Source organism: Morone saxatilis, unplaced genomic scaffold (genome assembly GCF_004916995.1).
Source record: "Morone saxatilis isolate NCDOM2014 unplaced genomic scaffold, NCSU_SB_2.0 Contig17, whole genome shotgun sequence".
NCBI lineage: Eukaryota > Metazoa > Chordata > Actinopteri > Moronidae > Morone > Morone saxatilis.
Genome location: NW_023339729.1, coordinates 19083894 through 19097199, shown reverse-complemented (window position 1 = coordinate 19097199; position 13306 = coordinate 19083894). Strand labels below are relative to the sequence as shown.

General features: G+C 42.3%; 1 protein-coding gene across 4 annotated transcripts in view; it reads left to right on the top strand.

The window, feature by feature from the left end:
* Positions 1-13306, top strand: part of bnc2 (basonuclin 2) — a 163949-nt gene that overhangs the window by 102989 nt on the left and 47654 nt on the right. For all 4 annotated transcript variants that reach the window (XM_035660379.1, XM_035660377.1, XM_035660378.1 and 1 more), the window contains 2 exons: positions 9960-10062; positions 11933-12168. In XM_035660379.1, coding sequence (XP_035516272.1) covers positions 9960-10062; positions 11933-12168 — 339 coding nt within the window. The remainder of the gene's footprint in view (positions 1-9959; positions 10063-11932; positions 12169-13306) is intronic.

The following is a 13306-nucleotide window of genomic DNA, read 5'->3' as shown; positions in this document are numbered from 1 at the left end:
CTTCTCCTCCTCATCCCCCACCTCTCTCTCCCCTGGTCCAGCTGCACTCAGATGTGTCTGCCTGGTCCCCCCCGCCTCACCCCTGCGCTCCCAAACTCAATGCCACTGCCAAGGAGAGAGAGAAAGAGGGAGAGTGAGGGAGAGTGTCGCAGCTGGTAATACTTACTGGCCATTTTACCGCGGTAAAGGCATGAGATTCATTAGGCCAGGGCCCGCGTGTTTTGTGCTGAGTACCGGCCGTGTTATTGTTAGGATGTGGTAAAATTATAAATATGGAGGGGTGGGGGGAGATTTGGAGGTGGGGGGGTGCAGGAATCTAAGTGGAAGGGTTGGAGAGGAGCGAGAGCGAGGTGGTGAGGGGAGGAGGAGGAAGAGGAGAAACATGCCACTCATTAACTCCTCTGCCACAGTCTTGTTTCTCATGATTGGGTGGCAATAAAAAAGTCTGTCACAATTTGTCAAAGTTAATGACTCAATGGCACACCAGCTCTCAAGGGCTGGAAGACACGCTAACATATGTCGAATTAGTCAATAGCTTTATAATTGCAGAAATAAGGATTCTGGCTTTAGCCAAATGAAGCGGACTTAGAAAGTCCTGGGAGGGAATTTGCAATTTGGTCAGGTCGATTGCAGAATAGCAATCACGAAGGCTTGGCACTGCTTTCCTCACGCAATTGTCGAGTTTCTTTCTTTTTCTTTGTCTTTCCTTCCTTTACTCCCTCCCTCCCACCTGTTTGAGCTGCTCTGTGTCTTCTTTGTGACCTGTGACTCTGGAACAGTGTCTAGCCTCCACTTCAGCCCCTCTATCTGTGAACTTTGTAAGACAGATAAAGACTAAAACACCCAGATTGACTTTCCTTTGGTCTGCCGTCTCTTTCCCTCTCTCACTGTCGCACCACACACACACACACACACACACTTGGAGACACGCAAAGACACTCCTCACTTCTCTCCCTCATTGTGTGGCTTTGGGAGTGACACAGTTGTCATTGCAGTAATGTAGCCATTGGTTGAACACTCACTCCCTGTCTCTCCCTCCCCTCTCTCTGTCTGTATCTGTGTCTTGTGTCCTATTTTTCTGTGTCATTCAGTGACTGAGACTGTAAATACTAATAAAAGTTGCAGCATTTTCTTGGAGTGTTGTATCTAAAGAGGGAACTACGAAACTGAATCAGGAGCAGTCTTCTCACTATGCTGGCTAAGGTAAATGATTGCACAAATCTGTAAATATCAATAATCTGGGCCGCTTTTAGGGATACATTTTATAATGTGGTTTTTCATAGACGCAACAGATAAGTAAGATGCAAGTAGATGTAGCACTTGGTTGCAAATAATCTGAATAGAGCAATTATCCCTGGTTCAACATAGTTTATACATAGTTTTGTATTTCCACAGCTGTTGGGTGTGCAGGCCCAGGTGTTTACAAGTAAACCACCATGCTGACACACTGTTTGAACAAAACTCTGAGGAAAGAAACAAATATTATTGCCCAGTCGTGTGTCTTGAAAACCAGCCAATCTGTCTACAGTAGTGTTCGGTTTAGTTGAAAAAACACATATACATAATTTGGAGATTGCTTACACACAATTAGTGCAGGCTTTTTTACATTAAAAATGGTCAAAGAAAATAAAGAGCTATTGGTGAGATTAAATCTAGGAACTCTTCCAAGATTTCCCTGGCTGGGAGCTACTTTGAGTAGGGGAATTCACTGAGTGTGGGTGTGTGTGTGTGTGTGTGTGTGCGCGCGCACACATGTTTGCATGAGAGGGAATGTGGAAGAGTGTGTGGGCGCTCGTATGTGTGTAGTTCAGGAGGTAGAGTCCCACCCTGTAGACTAGTGTGATGACTAAATGTCAATTTGGGGGAGTCTCAGCAGTGCTGGCCTCCTGTCGTCACGCTGCTGTCAAGCCTGCACCCGTGTGTGTGTTGTGTGTCCCGTCACCCACGCCAACCAATGATTGCCATGGAGATGTCCCCTCACAGAGAGGGGTCGGCAATATGTCTGGGCTCTGACTAATACTTTCTGTTTGTGTTAGGGTGTAGATGGGGAGTGAAGCAAAGAGCAGACGATGTTGGTCATCCTTTCTCCCCTCTCTATATTTCCACCAACACCGACCCACCTTCACCACTCCTCTCATTCTTTCTGTCCCCTTTCCTTTTTACTCCCACTCTTCTTTCTCTTTTCTCTCCTTTCCCCTCTCTCAAACATGTGTCTAGTCGCACTTGTCACTCCCTCAAGTCTCCAGACAGAAACCTAGAGTGTTGTTGCAGTGCTGGCTGTCACTGTGATATTTGCATTCGGCGGGGGCGATCAGTGGGCCAGCGAGTGCAGGTGTCAAGTCTGACAAGGAGTTCTCCTTATCTGGCGTAGGTTGCTCCCTCTGATAGGCTGAAGGTCAGAGCAGATCTAGTATATATTGACGACAATGTTTTATTTTCTTTCCTTTTCCTGTCTGCACAATGGCCAGTGATAAGGATGCGTGTCTCTGAACAATGCAAAGTCTAACAACTGGCTGAGAGATTTCTGGCTTTTATTTGATTTTATTGCTGAAAGATTTCATCAACACAAAATTAATTGACAATTTGAATTACTGATCAATCTTTTAAGCACAGATGGCAACCATTTACTGGTTTGAGCTTCTTAAATATGAGGATTTCCTGTTTTTCTTTGTTTTATATGTCTATGAATGTAATATGTTTGATTTCTAGATCCCTCAGATCCTTTTGATAAAAAAAAGAAAAATGCATGTATATTGGGGAGATTGTTATTATCAAGATTTTGTTCGGATGCACCACCACAATCTGGAATTTCAGTACAGCAATTTGTTATTTAGCATTTGTATAGAAACTGTACCAAAAGTTGCATCATACAGGAGAAAATTGGGAAATCTATCTTTCTGACATCTTTTGCACAGCACCTTCTCAAACTTCCTACCTCCCCTCATCAGCTTTCCTCTACCTCCTTCACCTCTTCCCCACCTTTCCGATACACCAGCTTGCCTGACTCCCCCCTTAAACCCACCCCCTTGCTCCCTTGCTATCTCACCTCTCTTCCTTTTCGCCCAAATTCCCTTCGTTCTCTCTTTCTCTCACTCCCTGCCTCCCCTAGCACCCTGCTTTGAACCTGGCCTTGAATCTGTGGACCCAGAGGTCTGTCACTGGGCAGATGGTTTGATCTCTGGCTGGGGAAATGCTTTGAGGAGAGCTGAGAAGGGCCAGGGGCCTGGACCAGGGTCCTCTGCCTGGACTGGCTGTCTACACAAAAGATGGGAGAAACTGGTGCTCCCTTGATGCTTAGGTATTTGAACTGACAATGTAGTCCAGTGTTAACACTGTGGTACAGCTCTCCATCTGTATAGGTGTATGGGATATGATAGCAAGATCACAGGGTTGTGTTTCTGGTCCAGTATTGTGATATTATACTCCCTCTCCCACTCTGTTTCACAATATCAAAGCCAGCTGGGTCCCTTTAGCTGTCCACTTCATAAACAAGCATGACTGTCCTGAAGTACACGCACAGCTATTTATCATGCAAGTGAGTCAGAGTGAGTTTCGTCATTGATCTGAATTGAAATTTTTGGGGTGGTGCTCATCATGGGGAGATTTACTTTCTGTGACTGTGTCAAACCACACAGAAGAAGCAGGAAAGTTGGAAGCAGAAATCTAGCTGAACTGTGTGCCTGTTTGATTCTGGAGTAATAACATGGGTGTTGTGTCTGTGTGTGTGAAGGAGTGCAGAGCGTGAGTCATATCTGACAGCTGACAAACACAAAAAGACAGGACTGGACCTCTGGTCAAAGTTGAAACTGGACGTCATCTGGAATGACAGTGGATGACAGATGTCATCACTCACACTACAATTGTTTAGATTGTCCAGTTATAGGCTCCAGGTTTATGTTCCTGATTAGTGATTGTAATTTCATTGCTAGCAGAACCACATTTCGAAAATGTGTTCACAAAATGGTTTGATTTGACAGATGGCATCACAAAGGGCTGGAAACTGTAAAAACAGTGAGCCATGCCAAACCGTGAGTTTATCTCTCCCCAGTAATCTGATTACATTTGAACCACACTTGATATTTTCTCCACTACATCACTCCTGACCTGCAGGCTTCAAGTTATGACCCCTTCATTCTTACAGTTGCACTGTGTTGCAGAAACAACAGGTGAAGCAAAGTGCAACAAGACTGAGAGGCACTGCCAAACATCTGAAACTTATGTGTCAGATTTTCACAGACGCAATATGTTCACAGATTAATTTTAGTGTTCCCCAGTTGTTTATTTACCTTGCTCACTTCATTTCCAAACTTCATTTTCAAATTTGGCCCTTTTCAACTTTAGTCTAAGTAGTTTACAGTAAGTTACTTTAAAAAGGGCTAAATCTAAACACTGTAATAGCTTTTTGTATACATTTTATCGGATTTAAGATACATTTACTGATTGACAATGAATCTCAAGCTTTGTCAAGTCACAAAGAGCGTTAATTAAGGGTGCGTGCAAACAACAGACCGGCTGCTCCCATTTGTTTGACTTAAAGAGAGGAAAGAAAGGAAGAAAAGAGAGGGGTCCCAGGTCTCCATATGAATACATGAAAACACATGCTTCTCTTCTCCTTCTGTAATCCACTGGGGACTCACGCCCCATTTGGTTCCCATTAGCATAGCTCTGGTCGCTCTGCCCCGTGTCAAAGCCCAGACGCACAGCTGCACAAAGGACAGGGACCTCTGGCTCTGTGACTGCCAGCCGCTGGGCTCAAAACCAGAACTGACATGGAGGACGGGCCTTGCACTGTGGGGATTTCAGAGGGAAGACACTAGCCTTTTTTGTCGACTACATTTTTCCCTGTACAGTTTTACACTAAAGTCAGTGCACAAGTGATTAATCGTTGTTTATTTTGTACCACTTTGTAAGGCAAGACAGCTCTGTTTCAAGTCACATCCAATGTACAAAATCAAACAAGCAAAAATTAGCCATGGCATGAGGTATTTGCTCCCCTGTATTTTGTGGCGTGCTGTGTCTGACTACAAAGACTTTCTTTATTCGGCGTGTTTTATTTGTCACCTGTTTCCAATATGGACACTGTGAAGTCCTGATCTATCTGATGGAGCCAGGGCCCATTTAATGACACGCAAAGCTGCTGTGTCTCTTTTCCTACACACGTTGGCTGCACATTTCTGGCAGGAAATTGACAGCATTTCAGCAGCTAACTCATGGATGAGATAATATCTTGTGGGTGGAAGAGAGGACAAGATGCTCCCAGTGTTTTACAGTGACCCTAAGCAGAGACAAATTTAAATCTGAAGCTGCTGCTGCAGATGAGGCGCACACATGCACACATAATGTGCACGTACACACAGGGTTTTCATTTAAATCTCGGCTTTGCTTAACTCACCAAACAAGAAATGTGGTCTGTGGCTATGTGTTGAACATGGTAAAGGTTTCAATTAAAGTAGGAGGAACAATACCCACCCAGCATCCAGCAGCTGTCTGGGTTGGCTTTCCATTGTGCACTGTCAAGGGAGGATACAGAAAGGCTGGAAGGGACTAGTGGTGTTTTAGTGGTGTTTTCGAGGGCATATAGTTACAACGTCAACCAGGAAAAATGACAGGGTAGTAATACAGTTGTACAGGATATTAGTTTAGGATCACCCTCAGTTCTATGGTTTCATAGAACTTGTATTGGCCAAAGCACTGTATTTGTTGATCTCTACATATGCTGCTTGGTTTAGGGTTGGACACATTTGCATGTATCAGTATTGATCCTGGGCCATGCAGACCGTCTTTCCCAGTCTGTTTAAAATCCTCTTGGACCCGAATACAAGAGTCCAGACTGAAGCCATCTTATTCTGCAGCTCCTCTTTCCTGCATTTCTTCAGTCCATCTGTCCCACTAACAGTCTTTTAATTGAGAGTCCTCCCCGGTCTGATGCTGGCCATTGCTGACTGTCAGTGTTTATACAATTGGGCTGGGACAGGGACTGCGAGCCAAGCAAAACATCCATGAAACATCAAGCCTCCAGCTAAACAAAACCCAGCAATGAGACACACACACTTGAGCCAGATAAGGGTTGAAAATGATGCTTTCTGAACGCAGCTAGGTTAAGTTGTTGACCATAGCAGTAACACAGCAGCTGTGAGAGAGTGTTGACTGTTGTCTGGGTCTAATTGCTACAGCATTGTGGGATTTTCTTCACTTGCTAACAGCTTTCACTTTCTAGCCGCTCATTTTTCTAGTGATTTACGAAGTCTCACACACACTCGCTCACACACACCCCTCTGTCCTTTTCCTCACCGTCGTCCTCTTTAGTTGCGAGCCAAAGAGGAAACCCTGGCGAGACGCTAGCACAGTGACTAATGCTGTGTATCTGGCCGGGCCTCAGATAACACAGCCTCCTCCCCCGGCCTGCTGTGACAAATATGTGCGAGTGTAGCGGTGGGATCCGGGCCCAAGCTTGTCCCTGACCCAGCCCAGGCCAGACACAGGTTAAACCACGGCCAAATACAACCCAGATCCATGCTGGCCACAGAAGCAGAGTTTTGAGTACGTGAGAATCATGAGAAGAAGTCTTTATAATTTCGTCTTTCTCGTTTCCTCTGACAAGCCACACACGGAGACGAACTCACATCCTTGATGATGTTGTTTTTGATGGCCATCTATGACACATCCGTCTGCTGCCTCTCTTAAAAAAGTCTGTATTCAGTCTGTAATCTTTCATCTTATTGCGTAGGATCAATGTTGATGCCGTCATATCACAAACATCTCCTGTGTTACTCTTTTACACTTTTCTAACCTAATGTGGAACAATGCACAAATTAATCCCAAGAAATAACAAGCACAGTACGTCCCCTCCCTTCCCTTTTCTCCCGTCAGTTCCTCCTCAGTTGAGGGGGCTTGCTGCTTTAATGCTCCTTAATGCCGCTGTCTGCTTAATGGGCCAGATATGAGAGGTGCTGCTAGCCAGCGTAATAAGTCAGTGATTAGAGGGCGCCTTGTCACAGCAGCAGCCTTGCAGACAGTGGCACGCTCTAATTGCCGTATTAGACGCCCCTTAACTATCTTGTCAGCTGTCAGACCCCAGCTCGTAAACAGCAGAGGTGCATTTGATATTTGCAATTGTTTATTTCCGTCTGCTGCTGTTAGCGCTGCCGCACGGAGAGAGGTAATTAGAAAAGGGTTGTGTTGTGTGACATCACTGGGCTAAATTTGGGTTCTCTAAATTAGAGTTTTCTAAAATCTGCAAATGCAAGGAGAGTTGTATAAAAAGGAAAATACTCATGGAATTCACTCAAAAATTTAAATTTAAGGGTGACAGACAAAGAAGTGGACTATGCAACACGATTAGAGCAGCAATTAAAGATTATATTTATTATAAATTAATCTGCTTATGAATTCATCATGAAAATATCAGCAGTTTTCTGGCAATTCAGTGTCATTGCCATTTTAGTGTTAATTTAAGTTGAATACAAAAAAATAATTTAATTGGAGATTAATATATTAATGATGTGTCCTTAACCATAGATTTAGATTTGCTGACAAGATTGTAGGCTAGCTTTTGGGTATCTAACATCATGACAACATACAGTGGGAAACATGCATGTGGATGTGAAGAACAGCATTATAAAACAGCTTTATGAACACAGATGTTGCTTCAAAGACAGGAGAGTCTATTCTATATCTAAAAGGTCACAGTTTTGGCCCCAGCCATGGCAAATGAATAGCCATGTCTACTGCATAAATGTGGTTGAAGGGGAACGCGGAACTCACTTATTGCGCATTGGTCTGGATAAGAACTTTAGCTCAGCACATAATGTATGTACACTCTAACTGACACATGGCGTATAATCCTCACACTCTGTGAGGATTGCCATGCCTGCACCTGGAGAGCTTAAAAATGGTGTAAAGTCAAATAATCTCTGTCTCCTTTCTCATTCGGTGTCAAACAGTGAGGTGACATGGTTAGAAGTGGCGTAATTTTGTGTTTAATCTTGGATTAGCCCATGTTCACTTTGACACCTCCAGTTACTAATCTGGTTTACGACACCTTAGGGCGAGCAAGGGGGGATTCTGATTTTATGGTCCCTCAGTAGATTATGAGTGAGCTGAGTTTTATATCCTGAATTACAGACTATTGGTCTAATCCACCAACTAGGTTATGTTATTTGCCACAGTTAAATAGCAGAATGGGCACTTGGGTCAGCACTGGTAGGTTGGTGTTACACATAAAGTAAAAAGCAGAAATATTCTGACGTTAGGGATCGTGCATTGACCTCAGTTGTGTGACGTAAAGGCTGATCTTTTTCTATCTGGAACTGCTGATTGACTGTTACGGACATTGTGAAATATAGGTTGCTGGCGCAGACATGGACTCCAACCTACGACCCCTTATGTGCATGTCTGTGTCACACTATTGTCACACCAGTGCCTTATAAGAATAACAGCAGGACAATATTAGATAGCATATTTAGTGCAGATTGTAAATTCATAGTGGACTCTGATATGGCTTTGATGTGTGGAAAGCAGTTTTTTGTCACTGTCTTCCTCTTCTTGTCTCTGACACCCACATGTATCTCTCTACAGATAGTGTCTTCACATTTCCTCAGAACTGGATTTGCTGAGTGATGAATTTAGGATTTTCCTATCAAAATAAACAGGCAGCTACTCATTGCAGTCACCTTGTACACCATAACCAATTTCCTGCCTCAAGCATTCCTGAAATTTTTGCTCTGCAATTTAAGTCATTAAATTCTTTTTTTCTTTACAGCCTAAAAAAAATCTTTAGTCATTCAGCATTGACTAAACAACATATGTGCCAAATGTAAAATACATTATCTTCATCATGTGGATTTGCGATTTAAAATGGCATGTTATTAACTTGGAGTATTTTTTTTTCATTCTAACATCAGCAGCCAACATACTTAGATTACATGCTAATGTTAAAGAAATACAATATTTGATTTAAAAAAAGATAAGCAATGTTTTAGTGAAACAGTTCCAAGGTTTTTTTTTTTCCAATAATCAAGGTTTCCTGTACCAGCTACACTGCCGCACATTCCCTTTAGGCAGTTCAGGTTGCAGAAGTGTTACTATCTTTATTCCTCAATTCATCTTGATAATGTAAAAAATGTCTGATAAACAAAGGCCTGCCAATGCTTATTAAGATTCATGTTTCTCATTTCTTTTCTTTCTGTTTTCGCTCCTTTTATTCTGTCCTTGTGTTTCTCCATGTCAGTGGGAAATCTACGGCTCCCAGCTGCTGCACTCATTTGGATGATAAAGCTGTATTCATTTGTGTTGATTTCTGTGTATATCATACATTTTCTCCATGGTGTACAATCTCTTTACTGTTTGAAGAATGTGAAACATCTTACAGGTTCAAATGACCTGCAAAATGTGCCCGAATTTTTTTTAACGGCCCTCTGTGAGGGCTTAAGCCTCAGCAGACGATGCATTGTGCTGTACTGAGTTGCCCTCAGTCAAGTCTGGACACTTAACCTCTCACTACTAAAAGCTTTCCGGGGTCAGACTAAGTGCAGCTCCAGTGTTGAGTAATGGAGCCTCAGTCAAAACAAGTTACATTTCTGTGTTTTCAGGAAGGGAAGTCCTTTGTCAGTTCACATGAACTCTGGAAATTACCGTATAGAGAGGCAGATTCACACATTGTAATGAAATAGCAGTTCGAAAATTTGGTGGCTGTGAGTTATTCTTTCGTGGCAGTTACTGATGATAAGTCACTTACTGAATATGTAACAGTCTGGACAAAGTATTATGTTCAGTATGAGATGAGGTTTAGGGATTTGCTGTTCTGCAACAGTCTATGTAATAATAGTCCCTGTGCTTCTTACTTGTATTTATGACTTCTATTTGATAACCGCTCTATCGCTGTCCTGGCTTTATTATCTCTCATTTGAACTCAAGCCGTGATTGACATAGATTTGTCTGTCTCTCCTGTGTCTCTGCAGGCCATTCGCTGCACACTGGTGAACTGCACATGTGAGTGTTTCCAGCCAGGGAAGATTCACCTACGAACATGTGACCAGTGCAAACACGGCTGGGTAGCTCACGGTAAGTAAATTCATTGTTAGGGTGACGGGTGTATGTAAATAGGGTGTAAATAAATATAAACTTAGTTACTAATCCTTATAAAACTACCTCCTCTTGCTCTAGAAACATTAGAAATCCTGACCTACATATCTGTACTTTCTACTGCGTATAGAAAATGAAGACCGATGCCAGCAGCATGAATCCATCCCTCATATTTCACAATTTTATTATGTATCATTTTGTATTATAATATATTTATATATTTTACTGCAGGTATTTTCTCTATCTGTGGTTGTGAATTTACTAGAATCCAAATGTTTTTACTCATTTTCCATAGTAGAAGTAACTTTGTTGTTTTTGTTTGCTTCTGTATTTTTCTGTTTCTTTCAAAGTCTTGTTTTTGCACCTTAGATCAAAAAAAAGAAAAAAAAAAGAACACAACCACAAGACAGATAGAGAAGCGGGAGACCACACGTTATGAGTTTTTCACGCGGGTATAAAAAAAAAGGAGAGGAGGCAAGAAGAAGTACAAAGAGAAAGAGGAGGGAAAAAAGAAAAAAGAAAACACCTGTTTGGCTTGCGTCCGCACAAGAGCGAGCCATGGGCCCTTCAGCGGATCGCACAGGACCCCATTGACTATTTTTTAATCTCTCCCTCTGAACTGTCAGGCACCCATCTTTCCACTCCCCCACTTTTCATTTCATGTCGGCATTGGCAGGGACTCTGACAAGTAGTTCTTCATTTTTTATTATGTTCGTGTCTGGCTGCGCTCTGTTGTCAGGCAAAGCCCTCGTCAGCAGGAAAAAGCCGTCCCAGGATCAGAGAGAGACCCAACCAGGTGTCACACAGACAGGCAGGGAAAGAGGGGAGGGAGAGGGGGAGAGAGAGGTATGAGGTAAGGGAAGAGAGAGCGACTGAGTCGACCAGGTGTCGCCCAGACATCGAGAGAGGGGAGTGAGGTGACTGAGGTTGAGATAGGGGCAATAAAAGAAACCTACGAGCAGCAGCCAATGATCAGAGTTTTTTGCCCTAAGTTTTGACATTCAGGCAGCATACAGGCTACTCTATCCTTTTGCTTAAGTTTGTCATGGTTGTATGCAGCAAGAGACACTGCAGATAATACTCAGCACTGACAAAAGTACTTTCACCTCCTCTGCATGTTTTTGGGTAAAAAAAAAAAAACTGTTTAATCTTTCTCCTAAATTCTACTAAAAACACGCTATTGAACACCAGTCAAAGATAATACAGTAAAGCACAGTGCTCTTTGTAGTAATACAGATAAAAATACACCATTATCATTATTTATCATACAGCTCTATCAAGGAAAGTTAACATGATTTTAAGCAGGGTTAGTGCATTAATAACGCTGTAATTTACATAACATTTCTGTTATTAGGTGTGTTATTATGAATGTTATTATTATGCAAAGCATGATAACCAATTTAATATGACATTTGCTACAGCAGACAGATATGGATATTTATAAATACAGAAAACCAAACCTACATCCTTGACTTCATAGTACATAAACCATGTGAGCACATACCTGATCAGCCACAACGAAAGGAGGAATTTCAGATTTGAGACAAAACAGGGTGGATGTATTGCAGGTTTGAGTCGAGATGGAGACAGAAGAGGCAAATAAAAACGGAGATGCAAAGGCAGCGTAAATGTGAAAGAGCAAGAGATTAGATTAAATTGAAAGAATGGCAGATAATTACATTAATGTCATTGCTTTTATCTAATAGATACGTTATTATCAGCCAGTGCTGACCGTGCAGTAGCCTCTGAAGGAAGATTTGAGATGAGAGAGAAACTTGATATTCATTAACAGTGCCTTTGTGTGTGTGTGCTGTGCGTTTTCTTTTCTTTCTCCCGGTCATCCATACAGCTCTGGACAAGCTCAGCACCCAGCACCTGTACCACCCGACCCAGGTGGAGATTGTTCAGTCCAATGTGGTGTTTGACATCAGCAGTCTGATGCTTTACGGCACTCAGGCCGTACCGGTCAGGCTCAAGATCCTTCTCGACCGCCTCTTCTCTGTGCTGAAGCAGGAAGAGGTGCTGCACATCCTGCACGGCCTGGGCTGGACCCTCCGAGACTACGTCAGGGGCTACATACTGCAGGTCAGTGACCAACACGCATGCTACAGTGCCATACACATGTAAAGCATCAAATGGGTTTAGTGTATATGTCAAGACCGAATATTAGCCTTACTCGCTCACTAAATGCATACCTGCACATGCTTTTATATTTGCCTCCAATTTTTGAAAGTGGTGATAATGTCCACAGTGATCACTACCATTACTTTCTCACCAAGTGTATCTACAAATTTCACCGGCATTGCAGTTATTTTGAGAGGTATTGATCAAAAGCCGAAAAGTGACAATCTAGGCCACTTCAGTCCCATTGCCCATCCATTTTCTTCACATTTTCCCTGCTGTTACTTCGGTTGTTCAGTCTGCCCCCTTTTCCTGCCCTGTCAACACTATGCCCCTCCACTGGAAAAAGGAAAGGAATAAAAAAAAAAGTGGAGAAAAATGTCACGCCAGCAAACTATAAAACCACTGTAGTGTGTTTCCTCTCCCCATCCATCCTTCCCTCCACCACTCCCTCCCATATAATTGCAGTCAGACACATTTCTCAATCAAAGGTACAGAGGTTTTGGTGTTGAAACCCAAACCAAAGTGTTCCTGAATGAATTAGTTAAGAGCAAGTGAACATGTGCATGTGGTTAGCTCTGTGTGTGTGTGTGTGTCCGTGTATGTATATATATGTGTGTGTGTGTGTGTGTGTGTGTGTTGTGTGCACATGTGCTTATCTGTATGCGTATATGGTTTGGTGTTCCAAGAGTGTAAGTGGAACAGTATGGTGAGGAGAGGGTGGTTTGTATGTGGAAACAGCTTCTGTGAGTAAAGCACTCGCAGATCCAGTCTTAAAGAACACACACACACACACACACACACAAACTGCAATAGGAACTACAATTAAATAGTAAAAGCATCTTTGGGATTACAATTTAAAATGAAACATTTTATGTGTGTATTTTAGAGACAGAAAATAAAATAAAATTAATATAATATAATCTATCGACAGTTATAATATATTCTTCTTTCATTAATAGTAATGTTTTAATTGAAATAAAAATAACTATAATTTACCTTATTAATAAATCTGTGCAGTATATTTTGCTTAACTAGTTAATCGAATCAGTCTATTAAATGTCAAATAAATGTTTTTTTGTCCGACCAAGAGTCCAAAACC